We start from the raw sequence: 22,282 nt of genomic DNA, 5'->3' as shown, positions 1-22,282 counted from the left end.
ACAAGCGCTGAATGATTTCCTTACGCAGAAGGCAGAGGCCGCGTTACGATTCTCTAACCAAAAGTCTTGTGAAGAAGGAAATCAAGTCGGCAGATGACTTGCCTTTTCAGCCAAGAACATCACAAAAATGACGTCCCACATCACGCAACTATAATGTTAAGGCCAAAATTGCTGCACTTGGAAGAGTGTGCAAAAATTATTTTGAACTAAGTCTGAAATACGGCCGGTGAGCACGTCTGCCTCACAGTTCTGGGGACCGGGGTTCAAATCCCGGCCCCGCCTGGGTGGGGTCTCTCCGATTGGCCGGCGACCGCTTCAGGGCGTACCCCGCCTCCCGCCCGAAAATAGCTGGGATAGGCTCCGGCAGCCCGTGACCCTCGTGAGGAGAAGCGCTAAAGAAAGGAACCCTGTGTCGCCAATGCTTCTCCTACATGCTGCATTATAAGCAACGATATGACTCAGAGCACACGCCCAACAAAGCAGATCAAATGAACAGTTCCTGCAGCATATCAATCTTACCACACTTGATGAAAATGAAGCTGGAGCCTTGGTGGAGACACATTTATTATAGGAAAGCGCCAAAAGAATTCAACACCCGGTGCGGACGGCTTCCCTGGAGAATCGTACAAATGTTTTCAGGGAGAACTTATTCCTCTGTTGTACAGTGTTTAGTCATGCACTAAACTCTGAAGAGCCACCCAAAAGTGATACAGGAGGCCTCTTATCGGCCAATAAGTGGATGTCGTGATGTTACGATACAAAAGACGATTCAAAAAGCTTAACCAGGATCAGACGGGATTCCTCCTCTGACGGGTAGGTATCACTAATATGACACCCAACGTATAATATCGACAGCCATCAATGCTTTTCAGCCTCGACGCTGAGACGGCATTTGATCGGGTGGATTGAATGTTTCTGAAACTAAGTTGAGACGTCGTTTTAAGTAACGTACATTTCCCACTTCGACAGTACTTATGGACACAAATGAACTCTGGTTTTTTGGGAGTAAAGATAAGATGTATCTTCTGAAAATCTTTGTGTTTGTGGCTAAAACAAATGATAACTATATCCTGGTATAAACCATTACACCCTACAATCAGTGCATGGAAAGAGAGGACGGTGAAAGTAAATACAACGGAGCTCATTCTAACGATTGACATAACCAAGAAGAGATGGAATCCGCTAGCAACGCATCTGGGTTTGACATTTCAATTTAAGTTCATGCTTCAGTAAGGGCCCAATTTGTCGAGACTTTTCCACCAACCAGCCCGGGAACTTGGGAGTTCCTGTGGGCTATAAATGTTTGTATTTCCATCACGGTAGCTGAAACAAATGAGGCCGATGACGCTCATTGCCGATGACTGGATCTAAAAAAATGCTGCTATTTCAAGCTTTCAAGGTCATTCGCGTCAGCTGGGTTAGGCTTCGGCGACCCTGAACACGATAAGTGCTACTGAGGATGGCTGGATGGATCGCAAACAATCCATTTGACTTGAAAACCAAATATAGAATATTTGGTATGTTAATAAATGTGTTCCATTGTTAAGTTCCAAGAAACAAACAAATGTTAACATTCTTAGTAAATCCCAATATCCCATCACGGGTGAGCTATTGTTACAACAGACCCGCGGCCTCCTCATGTGGTCCTTGGGGGCTACCTGGCACCATGTTGCTAATCCCTGCTCTTCAAATATATAAAGTACAAAAACAAACAACCATTTCCAATCAGACTTGGAACTATTTCTATATATACTGAACATATTGAATGTGGGGAAAAAACAAAACATAACATCCGTCCATCCATCCATTTTCTGAGGCATCATGGATCCACCTTCCCATGGGCTTCCCAATTGTGGGAGGGGCCAAACAGCAATTCAGACGACCCACCCTCTTTGGAGTTCTTGGAGGGGGTCCTATTAAGCACTCTTGCTGGGGACTCCCTCGTCCTGCTATGGGACTTCAACGCTCACGTGGGCATTGACAGTGAGACTTGGAGGGGCGCGATTGGGAGGATTGGCTCTGCCCCCCCCCATCAGAACCGTAGTGGTGTTCTGCTATTGGACTTCTTTGGTCATTTGCTTTGAATTTCCCACAATGAACCCAATGTTCAGATATGAGGGTGTCCACATGTGCACTTGGCACCAGGACAGCCTAGGGCGCACTTCGATGATGGACTTTGTGGTCGTGTCATCAGACTTGCGGCCGTAGGTTCTGTAGACTTGGGTGAAGAGGCGGGCGTAGCTGTCAACCGATCACCACCTGGTGGTGTGTTGGGTCCGATGATGGGGGAAGATACCGGTCCGACCTGGCGGATCCCAACACATTGGGAGGGTCTGTTGGGAACGTCTGGAACAGTCCCGTGTCAGAAGGAGCTTTGACCCCCATCTCTGACAGAACTTCGCCCAAGTTCCGGGGGAGGCGGGGGACATTGAGTCTGAGCGGACCATGTTCCACGCCTCCATTGGTTGAGGCAGCCGACCGGAGCTGTGGCCGTAAGGTGGTCGGTGCCCGTTGTGGCAGCAATGCCCAAACCCGTCGGTGGACACCAGAGGTAAGGGATGCCGTCAAGCTGAACAATGAGTCCTATCTGGACTTTTTGGCCTGTGGGACTCCGGAGGCAGCCGATGGGTATTGGCTGGCCAAGCAGAACGCAGCTTTGGTAGTTGCTGAGGCAAAAACACTGTCAGTCTTTGTGCATGTAAAACGGTATCAATTCACTTGCATGTATCCGCAAAGAACTCCTGAATATGCAAATCGCTTGTGTATCCCCTCACTTATACTCTCGTCCTGTAGACTTTTATCATTCACATGATGAATGCCACCGCACTTCAGTTGCACAGCCGGGTTCACGACCCTGGTCCTGGATGCGTCTTCTCCTGCCTGTCCTTGTCCTGTCCTTCCCTCACAGGGTGTAACACTACAGCCCCATGCGACACGTTTCATTGTAGATAATGTCAGGATTGACTTCTCTCATCCTGTTTACAATGAGTGCTTTGTCTTTTGTCTTTCTTTCTCCCTTCTAGAAACTTGGTTTTGTTCGACTGATCAATAAACCTCAATTATAATACCACAGCGGAAGCTTCAAAACTCCACTGTGACACTGTAAAACGGTTTTGGCATAAAAGGGATACAGATTTTCCATTCTGCTTGACCTAACAGCCCAACAGGACAAAAAAAATAAATTAAAAAAAAGGGGGTGCTTCTACTAAATACTGAGCAAAGGGTCTGAATACTTATGGCTGTGTGATATTTCAGTTTTTCTTTTTTCAGAAATCTGCAAAGATTTCAACAATTCAATTTTTTTCTGTCAATATGGGGTGCTGGCGGCACAGCGGGCGACTGGTTAGCACATCTGCCTCACGGTTCTGAAGACCGGGGTTCAAGTCCCGGCCCCGCCTGTGTGGAGTCTGCATGTTCTCCCCGTCCCTGCGTGGCTTTTCTCCCATATCCCAAAAACATGCACGCTAGGTTGATTGAAGACTCTAAATTTCCCTTAGGTGTGAATGCGTGTGCGCGAATGGTTGTTTGTTTCTATGTGCCCTGTGATTGGCTGGCGACCGGTTCAGGGCGTACCCCGCCTCTCGCTTGCCCGTGACGCTGGTGAGGATAAACAGTACGGAAAATGGATGGATGGACATTCAATGCACAATCTAGAATGCTGATGAATATTCAAATGAAATTAGGAGGTGTAAATAGATACCTGCGTTTGGTCAAATTTACTTTTGATAATGATGCTGATTTTTTTTCCCCCAACTTGAGATGATTGATTTGTATTTCAAATTGTTGTGTAACCCCTTTTCCTTCCAAAAAACATTTAAATAAATGATGAAATAAAAAATGTAAACATCAACAACCATTGTTTTGTGTTTGCATACCTGAGTGGCTAAAAGTCTGGAAGAATATATTGAAAATAATAATAATAACAATTTTGGCCCAATCTGTTTTTGTGCATTAAGTCTATTATCCGGTGAAAAGGTTGTAAAGAACCTAAATGCACAACACAGACACACATGGCAAGCAGAGACAGCCGTTGTCGTGGCTTCCAATTTCATCTTCAAGTGTCTGGATCTCAAGCCCATTGAAGATTTTCACACCGTGGACCTCAAAGCCACAGGAAAATCTAATTAATTCACGAGTACACTTATCAAATACAGAAGTAGATTTTCCAGATTTCTGATCTCCAGGCATGTTTCCAAATCACCATATGATATTCCATATTGCCACGTGTTCCTATTGTTGTTATTACACCAATATAGCACCCATGTTGGATTGAGATCCGATGTAGCGTTGAATAATTAGACTTTACACCGATCCCATCGGCTGATAATTAGCATTTTATGCTGATCGGCTGATCGACTTCAATGTCACAATTCGCCGATTGATCGGCTCTGCAAAAGACATCAGTATGACATTGACAGGCATTATTGCTGTCTGTCCCACACCGCCGACATGTTTTGGTTTTTTTTAATAACTTCATTGGTGGTCAGATATTTACAGTAGTAGTCACTTTTTGTGACATTTTTTTTTGTTGGTGTTCCGTGAGACTTTTCAATTGTAAAATCTGTTCCTTGGCTCCATAAAGGTCGGACATCACTGCTCTAGTCACATCGTGTATTCTAATCAGTAGACTTTACACCGATCTGATCGGCGTTATCGGTATCGGCCGACAATGAGCATTTTATGCTGATCGGCTGATCGGCTTTCATGTCATAAGTCGCCGATCCGATCAATGACGTCATCGATCGCCTGCGCACAATACATTTAACTCCGCGCCTTCGTCGCGTATGAATCCAAAAGCTAGTTTATCTTTAGCCTTGTCACGTGTCTTGTTGCGCTGTACTGTCACTATCTGACGGCCAATAAAGTTTTTTCAATCTTGTCGGTGAAAAAACACTTTGTATGTGTTTAGGTGTGACTGCGAGTGCGAATGGTTGGTTGTTTGTATGTGCCCTGCGATTGGCTGGCAACCAGTTCAGGGTGTACCCCGCCTCCTGCCCGATGATAGCTGGGATGGGCTCCGGCACGCCCGCGACCCGCGTGAGGAGAAGCGCGACAGAAAATGGATGGATGGATGGAAGGATAGCACCCATTATTTCTGTCAGTTGTAACGTTGATTTGACCTCAACTTATGTCAGTGGCCAATCCTTGAATGCCCTCTAGAGGTCATTGGTGTTTTAACTTTTGTCTAAAATGCTAGAGAATAATTTTGAGCTGGGACCTGGGCTCCAGCATGCCCGCAACCCTTGTGAGGATAAGCTGGACAGAAAATGGATGGATGGATGGATGGATACAGTATACAGTACACAAGTATGTACAGTGAATGAACAGGTCATTTAAATAGACACATTGCTCCATCTTGTCGTTTTTTTTTTTTTTTTTTATAAACTTGGTGATCGGTGATCACCCCCAAAGATCCTGATCGTGTCATGCCAACTAATCTGTCAGGTCAAACCAACCATGACAGAAATAATGGGTGCTAATTTACTGGAATGAAATGACTTTATTTTTAATTCAATGACTTCACCCACACCGAAACTCGACAGAAACTCGACATGTTTACGTCCAACCATTTACGGTACCACTAGCTTGCTAGGCTACATAACGTTTTGTTGCCTGATGGCGAGCCATATCGTATTCAAAGTACGGGCACATTACCTCAAGCAAGCCTTAAACGAACGTCATCTCCTGAGCACCAGTGACCACCAACACACGTTTTCCCCCCATTTTGTCCTTGTAATACAAAGTCGGCGCGCTCCACTCTTGTTGTTGTCGCCACGGTAACGAGTGTATCAGGTCACATTTGAGTTGACAAGATAAAGCCCAATGATCGTAAAAAAACGGGATGCGGTGGTATCGGAATACAAGATTTTATTGCTGTAGTCTGACATAGTGCAATCGTGAAAGAACAAATTTGTCTTGTAGTCTGATCCCCAGGCATGACGTGTCTCAGACGTGTTGTCTGTTCCACACCAACCGACATAAATAACTTTATTGGCTGTCAGATATTTACAAGACTACGTCAAAAGAGGCGCGACAAGGCAAAAAATAAAGGAGCTTTTGGATTCAAATGTTCGTCTCCCCAAAAAGTAAGGTAATCTGTTGTTATTGGTACACGACAAGGGAAAAGTGAAACCCTAACGTGAGGGAGTAAGCTACGTTCTGCAACCACGACAATTGCATGACTCAATTAGACCATGCTAGGAATAACAATTGAATTAACAGCGTTACGGTGGCTTCACCATTTACAAGTTCGGCATACTAACTTTGAAGGTGCCATTTCCGTACGTACACGCGCAAGTTGAAACTTTGTTCATGTTAGAAAGGTATATTAAAATGACGAATACGGTCAGTAAAGGAAATCACTGGCTTCAACCTATGCATGGCAGTATTGCTGATTGAGCCACAATTTTAGAAGTCTTTGAAATCCTTACATTCATTAGATGAAATCAATTGTTTTACATTTCCAGTCTGATCCGCCATGTTTTCTCTTGCCCTTTCCCACAATACTATTGGCTCATACATGACGCCTACGCCGACGTCATTTTAAATCGTCGACGCCACTCCCCTTGGTTCCGCCTCCTCGCTTGGAGTGAGTCGAGTTCGGAAGTCGGCGAGGGAGAACTACAAGCTTCAACTTCCTTATGGCATGTTTCACCGAACAGCTCCGAACTTGCTATCGTACTTTCTAACGTTTGGTAAGCGCTGCCTTTGCAAAAGTTGACACTTTTCACTTTTTCCACCGACCAAATGATTACTTTTGCAGTTGGGAAAGTAACAACGCGTGCCTTTCTTGAATGGAATCAAGCAGTCTGCTGGCAGAAAGTGCCGACGCACCCCGCAGAGATTACGGATGCAGGTCGGGGAGACGACGTGACCCGACCGGGTGGACGTACGCGGTCACGTGTGCTTTGGGCAGTGTCAGTGGAAAAGCAGGTGACCCGAGGTTTTTACTTCCAAATCAGTCTGCCAACTTCGTTTCTCACGGAAAGTGGATGCCCTCATTTCTCCTTTCGCGGTTCCGAGAGTACGCCTTCAATATCAATTCAGGGACAATTGTTGTTGGCGCTTTCTTCGCTCATATTTCTCTGCAGCAGGTTGAAGAAATGTTCGCAATCAGGAATATTTTGTACTGGAAATTGGAAATTGGAAATTGGAAATTTGGTGGACGGAGAACAGTCTTGTGGGTAAATCACCAAAACTGCATGTCCTCGTTATTATTCGGAGGTGCGTAGATTAGCCGAACATTGTACTCAAGGAAGAGTACGGTCTCTTTTAGAATAATGACACTCAAGTCGAAGGAAAACATAGTCCTCCAAATATTTATTTGAGGAAGAGTAAGAAAGTACTCAGTGGAAGAAAAAAACAAAACAAAAAAAAGTAGACGACCTGGTGAGTAAATTCTGATTTCAAAGAAAGAAATCAAATAAAATATGAGCATGAACAAAAATTAATAATAATATATAATATAAGTCCACCGTTTCACTTTTTAAGTGCCTAAAACCAACAACCCATGGAGTGGGCCCTATAGAAACATCCATCCATCCATCCATTTTCTGAGCCGCTTCTCCTCACGCGGGTCGCGGGCGTGCTGGAGCCTATCCCGGCTGTCATCGGGCAGGAGGCGGGGTACACCCTGAACTGGTTGCCGGCCAATCGCAGGGCACATAGAAACAAACAACCATTCGCACTCACAGTCATGCCTACGGGCAATTTCGAGTCTCCAATGAATGCATGTTTTTGGGATGTGGGAGGAAAGCGGAGTGCCCGGAGAAAAGCCACGCAGGCACGGGGAGAACATGCAAACTCCACACAGGCGGGGCCGGGGATCGAACCCGGGTCCTCAGAACTGTGAGGCTGACGCCCCTAAAGAAACATGATTTGCTTTATTCACTTAAATGACTTCATGAAGAAGCTGTTTGCTAGCCGCACTTCTTTTGTGTAATGTGTGTCTGTGTAAAAGTATCGATTCTTCTTCACATAAATACTCAAAAGTAAAAAAGTACGGTGCATTTGGATGACTCTGCCAAGTTCAATTTATCCCAAATGTTAACTTCAGTAAACGTAATGGTGTAAATGTAGCGCATTTCTTTCTACCCACCTGTTGTTATGAAGCAGCTTTGCTTTGATTTCCTGGCTGTTTTGAATCTCACTTTATTTACCTTTCGACTAAGTTTCCACAGTTTGTTCCTTACCTGGCTCAGAATGTGCCCGCCAAATGGAGCCGTTTGAATATGTGCATAGTGTCGTAAAATCAGACTGCGGTATAGGGGCGTCAAACTCATTTTTGGCAGTTCTGGTTTCCCTTCGAGGACTGTTATAACTGTCAACATATTCTTAAATGCAGTACAAAAAAGAAGAACTGAACTAGTTTTGAAATATGAAGTCATGGAAAACAGTTTGTTCAACTATTCAATTTATTAAAAAAAAAAAAAATAATAATAATGCTTGCAATCTGTCAATGTGATTAAAAATGAAGACAATTTGCAATGTCCAAACAGATTTGAGGAAGAAACACGAAGTAGATGATTTGCTCTCACGGGCTGCGTGCTTGAGTTTGACACTTGTGTCCTACACTCTCCCTCCAAATTCTTAGAACAGGTCGGCCTATTCAGTTAGATTTTCAGTTGACTGAAAACATTTGTTACATTTTTATTTCCAGGTATTTACAACTGGATCTGTTACTGGTAGTGTCCCAGTACATACTGTACTACTTAGTTCATGCAGACGCCGCAGGTTCGATTCCCGGCCATTGTCCCAATACCCAGCCAAGCCCGATTTGGGAGAGTCGCTTGTGTAAGGGCATGCATGCGGTGTACAAACAAAAACAAAACAAAAAGACAACAACAAATCATGCGAGTGGTTTGCGGTGTTGAATCGTGGTGGGATAAGTTGAAAGTCACAATAACAACATTTGCATCTGGACTTGATACTTAATGTAAAAAAAAACTGCATGTTTTGTTTGAACTCATCCATTTTCGTTTGAATGTCCATTTGATCTCATGGATCGTTTTACACTTGAGACTGTGTGAGTCCCAGGATGCATGTCTGAAAACGAGTTGCAGCCTGGATGTCTTCCCTCCCGACATCCATCAACCTTCTCTTTGGTCTTCCTCTAGCTCTCTTACCTGGCAGCTCCATCCTCATCATCCTTCTACCAATATACTCACTAGTTCTCCTCTGGACGTGTCCAAACCATCGAAGTCTGCTTTTGTCTCCAAAACATCGAACCTTGGCTGACCCTCTGATGAGCTCCTTTCTAATTTTATCCAACCTGGTCACTCCGAGAGCGAACCTCAACATCTTCATTAGCTCAGCTCTTCAGTGCCACTGTCTCTACTCCGTCCATCATGGCTGGCCTCACCACTGTTCTATAAACTTTGCCCTTCATCCTAGCAGAGACTCTTCTGTCACATAACACACCTGACACCTTTCTCCACCCGTTCCAACCTGCTTGGACCCGTTTCTTCACTTCCTGACCACACTCACCATTGCTCTGGACGGTTGACCCCAAGTATTTCAAGTCCTCCACCCTCGCTATCTCTTCTCCCTGTAGCCTCACTCTTCCCCCACCACCCCTCTCATTCATGCACATATATTCTGTCTTACTTCGGCTAATCTTCATTCCTCTGCTTTCCAGTGCACGCCTCCATCTTTCTAACTGTTCCTCCACCTGCTCCCTGCTTTCACTGCAGATCACAATGTTATCTGTAAACATCATGGTTCATGGGGATTCCAGTCTAACCTCATCTGTCAGCCTATCCATCACCACCGCAAACAGGAAGGGGCTCAGGGCTGATCCCTGATGCAGTCACACCTACAGCACACCTCACCACTGTTCTGCTGCCCTCGTACATGTCCTGTATTATTCTAACATCTCTGCCACTCCAGACTTGGGCATGCAGTACCACAGTTTCTCTCTGGGTACTCTGTCATAGGCTTTCTCTAGATCTACAAAGACACAATGTAGCTCCTTCTGACCTTCACTGTGCTTTTCCATCAACATGCTCAAGGCAAATAATGCATCTGTGGGACTCTTTCTAGGCATGAAACCATACTGTTGCTCGCAAATACTCACTTCTGACCTGAGTCTAGCCTCCACTACTCTTTCCCATAACTTCATTGTGTGGCTCGTCAACTTTATTCCTCCATAGTTGCCACAGCTCTACACATCACCTTTGTTCTTAAAAATGGGCACCAGCACACTTTTCCTCCATTTCTCAGGCATCTTCTCATCCGCTAGAATTCTATTGAACAAGCTGGTCAAAAACTTCACACACTTTACTCACCTCTCCTAGACACTTCCATACCTCCACAGGAATGTCATCCGGACCAACTGCCTTTCCATTTTTCATCCTCTTTAATGCCTTTCTAACTTCCCCCTTACTAATCATGGCCACTTCCTGGTCCACCACACTTGCCTCCTCTACTCCTCCCTTCTCTCTCATTTTCCTCATTGATCAACTCCTCGAAGTATTCTTTCCATCTATCTAGCACACTACTGGCACCAGTCAACATATTTCCATCTCTATCCTTAATCACCCTAACCTGCTGCCCATCCTTCCCAGCTCTATCCCTCTGTCTGGCCAACCTGTATTGATCCTTTTCTCCTTCTTTAGTGTCCAACCTGGCATACATGTCATCATATGGCTCTTGTTTGCCCTTTTGCCCTGTGTCGCATCTCAATGTATTCCTTTCGCCTCTCCTCGGTCCTCTGTGTCCCACTTCTTCTTAGCTAACCGTTTTCCTTCTATGATGTTCTGTGAGATTCCACCACCAAGTCTCCTTCTCTCCTTTCCTGCCAGAAGATACACCAAGTACTCTCCTGCCCGCCTCTCTGATCACCTTGGCTGCAGTGGTCCAGTCTTCTGGAAGCTCCTTCTGTCCACCGAGAGCCTGTCTCACCTCTTCCCGAAAAGCTGCACCACATGGTTCTCTGCTCTGCCTTTGTCTTCCTAATTTTCCTCCCCACCACCAGAGTCATCTTCCACACCACCATCCTATGCTGTCTAGCCACACTCTCCCCTACCACTACCTTACAGTCGGTAACCTCCTTCAGATGACATCGTCTGCACAAGATGTAATCCACCTGCGTGCTTCTACCTCCGCTCTTGTAGGTCACCCTATGTTCCTGCCTCTTCTGGGAAAAAAAGTGTTCACTACAGCCATTTGCATCCTTGTTGCAAAATCTACCACCATCTGTCCCTCCAAGTTTCTTTCCTGGATCCCGTACTTACCCATCACTTCTTCATCACCCCTATTTCCTTCACCAACATGTCCATTACAATCTGCACCAATCACGACTCTCTCTCTCTCTCTGTCTGTCTGGGATGCTCAGAACTACTTCATCTAGCTCCTTCCAGAATTTCTCTTTCCCCTCTAGGTCACATCCTACCTGTGGGGCATAGCCGCTAATCACATGACACAGTTCAAGTTTCAGCCTCATCACTCGATCTGATGCTCTTTTCACCTCCAAGACATTCTTAGCCAACTCTTCCCTAAAAATAAGCCCGACTCCATTTCTCTTCCCATCTACACCACGGTCAAATCATTTCAACCCTGCCCCGAAACTTCGAGCCTTACTGCCTTTCCACCTGGTCTCCTGGACACACAATATATCAACCTTTCTCCTAATCATCATGTCAACCAACTCCCGAGATTTTCCTGTCATAGTCCCAACATTCAAAGTCCCCACATTCAGTTCTTGGCTGTGTGCTTTCTTCTTCTCTTTCTGCCGAAGAACCCGCTTTCCACCTCTTCGACTTCGACCCACAGTAGCTGAATTTCCAACGGCGCCCCGCAGGTTGACGGCGCCGGTGGCGGACGTTGTTAACCCGGGCCACGACCGATCCGGTATGGAATTCTTTGGATGAACGCTCATATTTGTTTGGCAAGGTTTTAAGCCGGATGCCCTTCCCGACGCAACCCTCTGCATTGATCCGGGCTTGGGACCGGCCTACGGTTTGCACTGGCTTGTGCATTTTTCACTACAAAACATCGATGTACTCAAATGTTATGAGAAGTCTGGAAATTAGGTTCTGGAAAAAGTATGACATTTTGAAATGCGTAGGAACCCTGGGTTATGTTCTTGAGATCATTCTGAAAATATGGAAACGCAGACAAATTGCTGTGGAAGTAAATTTCTATAGGTTGGCAGCTCTGTAGTCACAGCCATAATGCTATTTTAATCATCATTTGCATAGTTTTATCATTAATAGTTGTCGGGTTTGATTTATTTTTCTATTTTCAATAATGGAAAGTGCTTTGTGTTGCACTTTTTATTTGGATGAACAGCGCTTACAAATCAAGTTTGACTTGATCGATCGATCGTTTCTTTGGGTTTTAGTTTTCAGCCCTGGGTTGATCATTTTCGCATTTCGGTTTCGGTCAAGAATTTTCATTTCGGTGCGTCACTCGTTTGACTTATTGGTCCAATGGCGATTGAATGAATGTTTACTGCGGAGTTCAGAGAGGTCGACCGGCCCAGGGGTGCCGTGGCAAATGCATTGATAGGTTGATTTGGGGGAGAAGGTTCATTTTCTAAGTCGTTCTTCTACGTATTTTCTGCCATTCTGAGTTCCCGGTGGTACCGGCTGCCTTTACAGGTCAGGGCACTGTGCTAAACGTTTGATTTGTGGAACCAGTCTCGCTTGTCAGTGGTGATATTGTTCCATTTGTGGTGTTTTGTCATCTCTATGAAATCATACACTATAAGAGCACACCTGGCAGATTTTGTTTTAATTTTCGTGTCGAGGGGTCTTTCGCACAGTTTGTATTGTTACGGTGCAGTCGTGTGATTTCTTCGCCATAGCTCGGCGGTATGGGCTGTGCCGCCAAGCCTTTCGTTCATTGCACAAAGAGGACTTTTTGTATGATCTTAATCCCTCGCCCAACACAACCACTACAATCCGCTCGATGGTATCAGTTCGACCCAATGGCAGTTGCTCAGCCTGTTTTGACCTGTGACACCACTGCGATTTTTGACGCCCTTAAACGTTTGTGTTTTCAAAATCACCATCTTCAAGCAGCATTACAGCCAGAATGTAGGATATGCTTCTTATGCTCTATTTTAAGAGTGGCAGAATAGCGTCACAGTTTTGTGCGAGTTTACAAATCTCCATTCACCGAACAATAATACTTAGATCTGTAGAAAGAGTCAAGAGGGTTTGACCAGCGTGTGTTATTCATTCAACCTGCAGTCTGCTGTTCGAACATGTCTTAGTACAGTTGGGACTGTATCTGTGTTGCCATGTCAGTTATTTGCCGCAATGATGCATCCTGTGTGAGCGAAAATGACTCATCGTGTTATACTTGTTACTTCTGGATCGGAAAATTATAGTCACACTCTTCTTCTGTCTTGACTTTTGACTTCTTCCTTCCGGTGAGGCAGCGGTTACCCCGCGTCTGCCTCGCACTTGAGAAATTCTAAGTTTGAATCTCCGCTCAGGCCGTTTTGTGTTGAATTGGCATTTGAGATATTAACTTGATATATGAAAGACCCAACTCAAAGGTGGAGTTTGCGGTTTTCAAACTGCTAGCAAGATTGGAATTTAGCCTCACTTCAATCCTCCCTCTCCCCCTGGCATCTCTGATCAAAACCACACCCCTCACTGATGTGAACGTGCATGAGAAGCGTATTGTACCAATGTGTCTCGAGAGCTGTCCAGTTCTTTTTATCTTTTGTTGCTACCCGACCAAAAGAAAGAGGGAAAAAAAAAAAAAAAAAAAAAAAGCCTGCGGGAGGCCATGTGTGTGTGTGTGTGTGTGTGTGTGTGTGCGTACACGAGAAAATGAGTGACATACTATTCGGTCACACCTTCTGTCTCTGATGTGCTGTTCCTGTTGTAGCGAAAGGAGTTTTAAAATAATCTAAAAATGAAATTAGAGCCATAAAATGGGGCCAGAAAGGGATGATTTATTTATTTTAGATCATTTTAATAACATTCTACTGTCAGGTCATACAGGCAGCTTCAACATGTATGAAAGTTTTTTTTTTATTTTTATTTATTTTTTCCACTGCTAACTCCCCTTTTAAGTTTACATCACAATATTTACTGTAATCGGCAAGGGATTCAACTTCTGTGATGTGAATTTTAAGCCGTTTCGCCCATTGTGTGTGAATGGTGGTTTGTGTACAGCGCAGGTGTCAAACTGGTGGCCCGGGGGCCAGATTCGGCCCGCCACATTGTTTTATGTGGCCCGCGAAACCAAATGATGTGCATCCACTTCGTGTTTCTTGCTTAAATACCAAAATTGCAAATTGTCTTCACCTTTTAAAATATTGAGATATTGCAAGCATTTTGTTTGTTACCGATCCTCTATCTAAAATAAATTGAATAATAGTGTAGTCGGGCGGCACGGCGGACGACTGGTTAGAGAGTCTGCTTCACAGTTCTGAGGACCGGGGTTCAATCCCCGGGCCCGCTTGTGTGGAGTTGGCATGTTCTCCCCCTGCCTGCGTGGGTTTTCTTCGGGCACTCCCGTTTCCTCCCACATCCCATAAACATGCACGGTAGGTTAATTGACGATTGGCCGGCAACCGGTTCAGGGCGTACCCCGCCTCCTGCCCGATGACAGCTGGGATGGGCTCCGGCACGCCCGCGACCCGCGTGAGGAGAAGCGCGACAGAAAATGGATGGATGAATACTGTAGTCGAACAAACAGGTTTTACTAGCTTCTGATTTTAAAAGTAGTTATCCGTCAATGTGTGTTTTTGTAATAATATGAGGCAATCGTACATTCAAATGGATTCACAGCCATAACGGCCCTCCAAGAGAAACCGTAACTACGAGGTGGCCCGCGACAAAAATGAGTTTGACGCCCCTGGTGTACAGTATGTGCCCTGCAATTGACTGGCAACCAACAAGTCCGAGGTCTACCCCGGCTCTCGTCTAAAGTCAGCTGGATGGGGACAAGCGGTTTAAATAATGGATGTTTAGATGATGATGAAAAAAATATAAAGCTAAAAAGATTCAGAGAAAAACATTAAACTTCCTACTTGTGTGGCGTTAAGGGACAAACTAATGGAAGCAATGGAACGTTCGTTTTAATATTTGACTTGGAGGGCCCTGATTGGACCTCATTTTTGCAGCAATTACATTTAAATACAAATGTAGGTAAATGTTTTTGCTCAAGGGCTAAAAAAAACCAAAACGTTAGTGTATATAAAAGTTTATTTGGGTAAAATAATTGAATCACATTTTTACAATTTTATAATTGTATCAATTATTTAATAACTTAATACTAAAATGTGAAATGTTGTTTATTTTACCAGTAGTTTTTGTTTTATTTGCAATAAATCAAACAACCAATCAGTTAATAAGTGACCTAAATAAATCATCAATAAACGGTCACAATCCTGTTTTGGTTGTCTTTCCTTCTGTTGCAGTTTCCTTGTGAAAGACACAAAAGACTCTTGTGAAAAATCCAATGGGTGACTACCTGCATTTAACAGGTAGATTTATAAAAAAAAAAAAAGTGTCCAATGGGAGATGAGGTCAGCTCAGTTCCAAGGAAACTGTAACAGAAGGAAAAAGCACCAGCAGAGGATGGCAACAAAACAGGATTATGACAAACACATTTTTATTATCATCTTATCCAAATGTAGGGGAAAACATCAAATCAAGAATGTGACAAATATACATTGATAAGATTACAAAAGATGTTGTGTGTCTGTCATCACATTGAAATGATTTTGATGAAGATCAAGTTCATTGACCTATTGGTACAGAACCAATAAATGTTCGGTACATTTTAGCGAGTCCCGGACACCCCAGTGATATCGGTTGTGGAGACGGCTTCTGGACGGCCCTGTGTCCCACGAGAACAGATCTGCCCTAACCCTGAGCAGATCTCCACATTCGGAAACAAAAACGAGCCATCTGTAATAAGCGGACAATCTTTAAAGCAGTGTTTACTGCTTTGTTGTAAATAGTTTCTCTACATATCTAAAAAAAAACAACGAACTAATTTTGGGGGTGGTTGCACCCGTGGGGGATGCGGCTCTGCCAGCACACACACCTTTTTCAACATCCACACTCAATAGTGTTGTGGGCTGTGTAAACCTCATTTATTTTTTTTTTTTTTTTTATATGCCGCGGGCCTCTCAAAAATGGACAGTGGGCTGCAAATGGCTCCCGGGCCCTACTTTGGATAGTCCTGGTCTAAGGTGTACCCTGACTCTGTCTGATCAAAGACATCTATCTACCCTTTATCCCAGTCGACATTGTACTTGCCCCGACTTGAAGGGTGAACAAGACTTGGGTTGTTTAAGTAGGCAGAAATCCTACCAGTCAGACCAGTTCCATAGACAACATTTCACAGAAATGTCTGTTTATCTTGGAAAGGCGACGTGTTTAGTGCCTTCTATTGGTCAGAAAATATCGAGAAAGGAGACCAGTTGTCCAGACCGCTTGAGTTCACAATGCCTTTGACTTGAGAAGACGTTCTGAGACGAAGACAAAGATGGTCTTGCCCCTCTCACCGCTCGCTCTTCTGACAGATGAGGAGCTCCACGTCCAACAAGCTGTTGTTCTCATTGAAGATGCGATTCAGGTAACTCCTTTTTTCCTATTTGCCGCGCTTAATGGAAGAAATGCGGGCACGAACACACGACGCGCTGTGTCGATAGCTTGGGGTGGAACCTATTTGATATTTGATTGAATGTTGACATGATTAACATGTACTATGATCAACTTTGTCTTTGATAAAACAATCTTTGATGACATTGTCTAACTCTCGTAGCTTTTCTTCATATCCGACTCATTTGTGATTGCTGTGTTGGTGTTTAGCGAAGGTATAAGCTTTATCATAACTAACATGCCACTTTCTGAGCCAAAAGTATATCATGATAAGTAATGTATAGTTAATTTACACCGAATTATCATGGAGGGGGCCCAAGTCGTCTAACATTTAGTCTTTTTCGACTTCATTTTTGGGGCAGAAGCTGCAGCGTTTCGGCTGTACGGTATATCAAATGGCAAATCTTGTTCCACTGTTTTGTCCTCCTTCTCCAAAGTTGACAATGGCCCCGATGCAATCAACCCTAACCCTGTTTACTCGCCTGTTTGCAGTATCGGTCTATTAACCACCGGGTGGATGCAAGCTCCCTTCGTCTGTATCGTCGGTACTACTCGAGGATATGCCAGTGGTAAGTTCAAACCTTACTATCTTGACCATCTGTAAGGACGTGGTTGTTCGTTTCCGTTAAAATCGCATTGGGTCTTTAAGACAAATAGCGATGGCCAAAGGTTATCGATGATTTCTTTTTTCACCATGACTGTTGTTTTGAAGCGGGCTTTTGAGATGAAGACAATTGTCCTGCCAGTTGACTGACTGGCCGAGCCGAGGGCCACCCGACCCGGAGCTTTCGGGTTTTTGTGTAGGAGAGTGCGACCGCAACCCGTTGTGATGACATTTCCGTCACAAAACCACGATTAACTGTACAAGCGGTATATAAAGTCATATTTCAACATGATTAATTGTCTTACAAGTAGCCTATGAGTGGAAGTCAACTGGTCCAAGTTTAATCCGTTGAAAACACGATTGATTTCAACACTCTTTAATTATAAATATGGAGGAGAAAGAAACGCATCTCATTTTTAACATGAACTCTCACACAAGTAGAAAATGAATTACACCACGTCATCTAAAAATGTTACAACACAATTGTTGGATTTATCTTACCCAACATTATAAAAAATAGACACAAAAGGAATGAAGACGCTGGTTTCTTTTTCTCATGAGGAGGGCGGATGGGAGATTGTTCAGATCACAGCCTCTCAACACGCTCTAAACAATCCCCCCCCCCCCTCGCTCCTGCTTTTATTTGAAATAGGAGGGATTTACAAATCATAATGTTCTAAGCAATAAGACACAACACAAAATATTTGATAATAAGAGGGTTTTTCCCAGACATAGTATTCTAAGTAATAAGACACAACACATAATATTGAACCAACACCTGTCACGACCCGACCACATCCGATCACGTCCTTGGTCCAGGCGCCCTTCCGTCGGATGATGCCGAGTCTTCTTGTTGAAGGCGAGACATCTAAAATTGTCCATTATACTAATGCAAGCTAAGCAAATAAATGATAACTTCTACAATTTATCTAACATTTCCCTCCTGTTTATCATGTATTTGCACAAATTCTCATATCATCTTACAGTCACTTCATTTCGATTTTTAACTGTAGAATCATTTTTATGAAACAAATACATTTACACTCAGAGTAAACTTGTCATATATGAATGTTGTAGTTTAAACATTGTAATCATCTGTATCAGGTAACAAATCATGTAAAGCAAAATCATCATTATCATCATAATCATCATTATCATCATACAGTATACATCAGCGGTAAACATGAGCCTGTCCCACCTGTTGCTGCCATCAAATTCTAAGTTCATGATTATTTGCTCTAAACAATCGAGTTGATCAGTTTGAACATGACATATCTTGTCTTTGTCGTGTATTCAATGAGATATAGGCCGAACAGGATTTAGTTGAACGCAACATCCCAACTTCATTGTATAAGAAAAGATGTTTTTCCTCCTTATCGTCCATCAATCCATCACTTTGGCTCCAGCTCCTTCCACACGTCTTGAGATGTGGCTAACAGCAGCAGCAATAGCGATAACATTGTGTGTAAAAAGTTTCAATTGATCTAGTGTGAAATACTAGATCAATACGGATTCTCGAACCCAGTAATGTGTATTGAATGTGTGTGTTTTTTTTAGCAGATTGATGGTAAGCGTTGAAGTAATCAACGATTTCTACCCATGCAGGGCCTTAGGCCTGACGATTGCGGTGGCGCTGTTGCTGGCATTTGTGGAGCGCCCTTCTTCCCTTTCCGTCACCTCTGACCCTCGATATCGCTCTCCAGCCTGGGAGCCTCCTTGCGGCTTCACTGAGAGCTTTGAGATCGTCTGCCTTTTCATCTTTACGCTTGATCTCGCTGTTAAGGTACGTCCATTCAAACGTTGCTTACAAGAACGCATATAAAAAAAAAAAAACTATATATGAACCCGCTTCTCTCGTTCTCGTTTGTTCTCAGAGCTACTTGATTGGCTGGGACGAATTCAGGAAGAACAAATGGCTGATTAGCTATACCATTGTCATTTCCATCTCCGTCGTTGATTGGGTCTTGTCCATCAGCATGGTCTGTGATGAGGTGAGAAAAAGACTCTTCGCATTTAAAATAGTCTGTTTAGGTAATTCTATATAATGAATAAATAAGTCGATTGATAGGATTTTGTCAACCGAGCATCTTTTCCATCCATGGCGATTAGGAAAGCCTTTTGACTTAAAAATAAACAACTCTTTGATTTCTTAAATTGACCTTGACCAGCAAACTGTATTTGGCTGCCTAGAAATATTTTCAGTGAGGACATTTCCAACAAATAAAAATAAAGAAAACAAACTTCTGTTTCAACTTAGCATTTTCTTCTTAGCATTTCTTGTAAGTATAAAACAACATCAGGCATGAATAAAAAAAAAAAGGAATGAGAAGCCCGTTGCGCAACTTCACTGGAGCAGCGGGCATTTTAGGACGTTTATGAGCCCAAAACTGTCCTTTAACTAATATCACAAGTTAGCCTTGACAACGAGGCCTCGGAAAGTATTCAGAACCGCTTAGATTTTTCACTTTGTTATATTGCAGTCATTTGCTCAAATCATTGAAGTTCCTTTTTTCCCCTCAATAATGTACACACGGCACCCTATATTGACCAGAAAAAAAGGGAATTGTTGGCATTTTTGTAGGTTTATTCAAAAAGAAAAACCGAAATATCACACGGCCAGAAGTGCTCAGACCCTTTGCTGTGACACTCGTGACACTTGAAGTCGGGCGCCGTCCATTTCTTCGGATCATCCTTGAGACGGTTCGACACCTTCCTTGTTGGATGATACTGATTGGACTGGATTAGGAAAGCCACACCCCTGTCTTTATAAGACCTTACGGCTCACAGTGCATGTCGGCGCAAATGAGAATCATGAGGTCAAAGGGAACTGCCTGAAGAGCTCAGAGACAGAATTGTGGCAAGGCACAGATCTGGCCAAGGTTACAAAAACAATTCTAACTTCCATAATCCTTAAATGGAAGACGCTTGGGAGGACCAAAACCCTTCCTAGAGCCAAACTGAGCAATCGGCGGAGAAGAGCCTTGGTGAGAGAGGTCAAGAAGAACCCAAAGATCACTGCGGCTGAGCTCCAGAAATGCAGTCGGGAGATGGGAGAAACTTCTAGAAAGTCAACCATCTCTGCAGTCCTTCACCAGTCGGGGCTTTATGGCAGAATGGCCCGACGGAAGCCTCTCCTCAGTGCAAGACACACCAAAGAAAAAAAACAAACACCTGAAGGACCCCAAGATGGTGAGAAATAAGATTCTCTGGTCTGATGAGACCAAGATAGAAATTGTTGGCCTTAATTCTAAGCGGCATGTGTGGAGAAAAGCAGGCACTGCTCATCACCTGTCCCGTGCAGTCCCAACGGTGAAGCGCGGTGGTGGCAGCATCACGCAACGGTGTGGGGGTGTTTTTCAGCTGCAGGGACAGGACGAAGGAAAGATGAATGCGGCCAAGTACGGGGATATCCTGGAGCAGAACCTTCTCCAGAGTGCTCGAGACCTCAGACTGGGATGAAGGTTGACCTTCCAACAAGACAATGACCCTAAGCATACAGCTAAAATAACAAAGGACAACTCCGTGACTGTTCTTGAATGGCTCAGCCAGAGCCCTGACTTAAACCCAATAGAGCATCTCTGGAGAGACCTGAAAATGGCTGCCCACCAACGTTCACCATCCAACCTGATCTGCGAGGAGGAATGGCAGAGGAGCCCCAAATCCAGGTGGGAAAAACATTCCCAAAAAGACTCATGGCTGTTTTGGCTCAAAAGGGGGCGTCTACTAAATACTCTGCAAAGGGTCTGAATATTTATGGCTGTGTGATATTTCACTTTCTTTATTAATAAATCTGAAAAAAATGTCAACAATTCCCTTTTTTCCGCCAATATGTACATTGAAGACAAAAAAAAGAACTGAAAAGATTTTCGCAAATGGCTGCAATATAACAAAGAGTGACAAATTGAAGGGAGTGTGAATACGTTCCGTAGCCGCTGCAGGTCGAGCCCAACACCGCCAACACCATGTCTGTAATAAATACATTGAATTACAAGAATGATCAAGCGACAAAAAAAAGTTAAGAAAAGCCGTATTACTCCCTTAGTTGAACTCACTGCTGAGGGGAAAGGTTCAAATATCGATTTGATTAAAAATAAAGTGTGTCGTGTAACTCCCACCATCATCATTTCCACTTCCGCCCATTCCCGGTGACTTTATTGACATAGTTCGCGAAATGTACTCCCATTCCGCGGGACCCACGGGAGACATTACAGCCCCTAGTGTGGGAGTCCCGTTTGGCTCCCCTCTGGACTCTGTGCTTGGACGGCCTTTGGGTGTGACCCCTGCGCGCGGAGACGTTTGCTGCCACCCTGCCAGCTCTCCCGGTTGCCCACCCGCGCCCGCAGATTGCCGACCCGCCGGCCGTGGATTGCGCTGTGTCTAACTTCCGCGAGCGCAACTCTGCCGCCTCGTGACTCTTGTGTTTCGATGTTACGTTGCCGGACATTTGTAAGCGGCGCCCCTCCGCTTTTGAGCGTGTTCAATCCATCGTTGTTTATGAGCGACGTCGTCACACTGCGCCTTGGAAGTCGGCCAACTCTTCCAATCGTCCTGCTGGCACAGTCGCACGGGCGAGAGGTACCGATTGAGTTGAATTGACATGAATCGGTCAGTACAAGAAAAAAAAGTCCCTCGTTGTGTGTTAAATATATTCTAGAAGTTATCATTTATTTGCTTAGCTTGCATTAGTATGATGGACAATTTTAGATGTTTCTAAATCGCTTCTCCTATTAAGATAAAATATTGACATGAATCCAAAAGTGCATATTCAAAAGTGACATTTCCATCTATCCGTTGTCAGAAACTGAGAGTTCGACGACTTATTCGACCATTCTTCCTCTTGCAAAACTCATCCCTGATGAAAAAGACCCTCAAGTGCATCAAGAGAACGCTGCCAGAGATTGCCAGGTGCTTACTTTCTTCACATTGAACACATTCAAATTTTGTCTGTAATTAAGCTCCCAACATGGACCGAATTATGATTATGATGATTATGAGGATTATTAGGAACTGGCAAACCAAAATTGCCTTTGACACTCTCTCTCGCTTGGCTCCAAGAGATTTCACACTTTTGCAGCAGCACTTAGTTTCATCAAGACATTGA

At 44.0% G+C, this 22,282-nt stretch overlaps 1 protein-coding gene across 7 annotated transcripts in view; it reads left to right on the top strand.

Annotated features, from left to right (window-relative positions):
• Positions 1 to 6,543: 6,543 nt before the first annotated feature.
• tpcn2 (two pore segment channel 2) overlaps positions 6,544 to 22,282 on the top strand; it is a 35,370-nt gene continuing 19,631 nt past the window's right edge. For 6 of the 7 annotated variants that reach the window (XM_061756156.1, XM_061756123.1, XM_061756164.1 and 3 more), the window contains exons 1-6: positions 6,544 to 6,695; positions 6,764 to 6,933; positions 17,070 to 17,146; positions 18,787 to 18,964; positions 19,056 to 19,172; positions 21,980 to 22,086. In XM_061756156.1, the coding sequence (XP_061612140.1) occupies positions 6,647 to 6,695; positions 6,764 to 6,933; positions 17,070 to 17,146; positions 18,787 to 18,964; positions 19,056 to 19,172; positions 21,980 to 22,086 (698 nt within the window). In that variant the 5' untranslated portion in view covers positions 6,544 to 6,646. Of the gene's footprint in view, positions 6,696 to 6,763; positions 6,934 to 16,498; positions 16,552 to 17,069; positions 17,147 to 18,786; positions 18,965 to 19,055; positions 19,173 to 21,979; positions 22,087 to 22,282 lie in introns of all 7 variants that reach the window. The other variant, XM_061756128.1, reaches the window with a different exon arrangement.

The sequence above is a fragment of the Phyllopteryx taeniolatus genome, chromosome 2 (assembly GCF_024500385.1).
Source record: "Phyllopteryx taeniolatus isolate TA_2022b chromosome 2, UOR_Ptae_1.2, whole genome shotgun sequence".
Taxonomy (NCBI): domain Eukaryota; kingdom Metazoa; phylum Chordata; class Actinopteri; order Syngnathiformes; family Syngnathidae; genus Phyllopteryx; species Phyllopteryx taeniolatus.
Note: the sequence above shows the minus strand (reverse complement) of the source record. Positions and strands in the feature narration are given on the sequence as shown.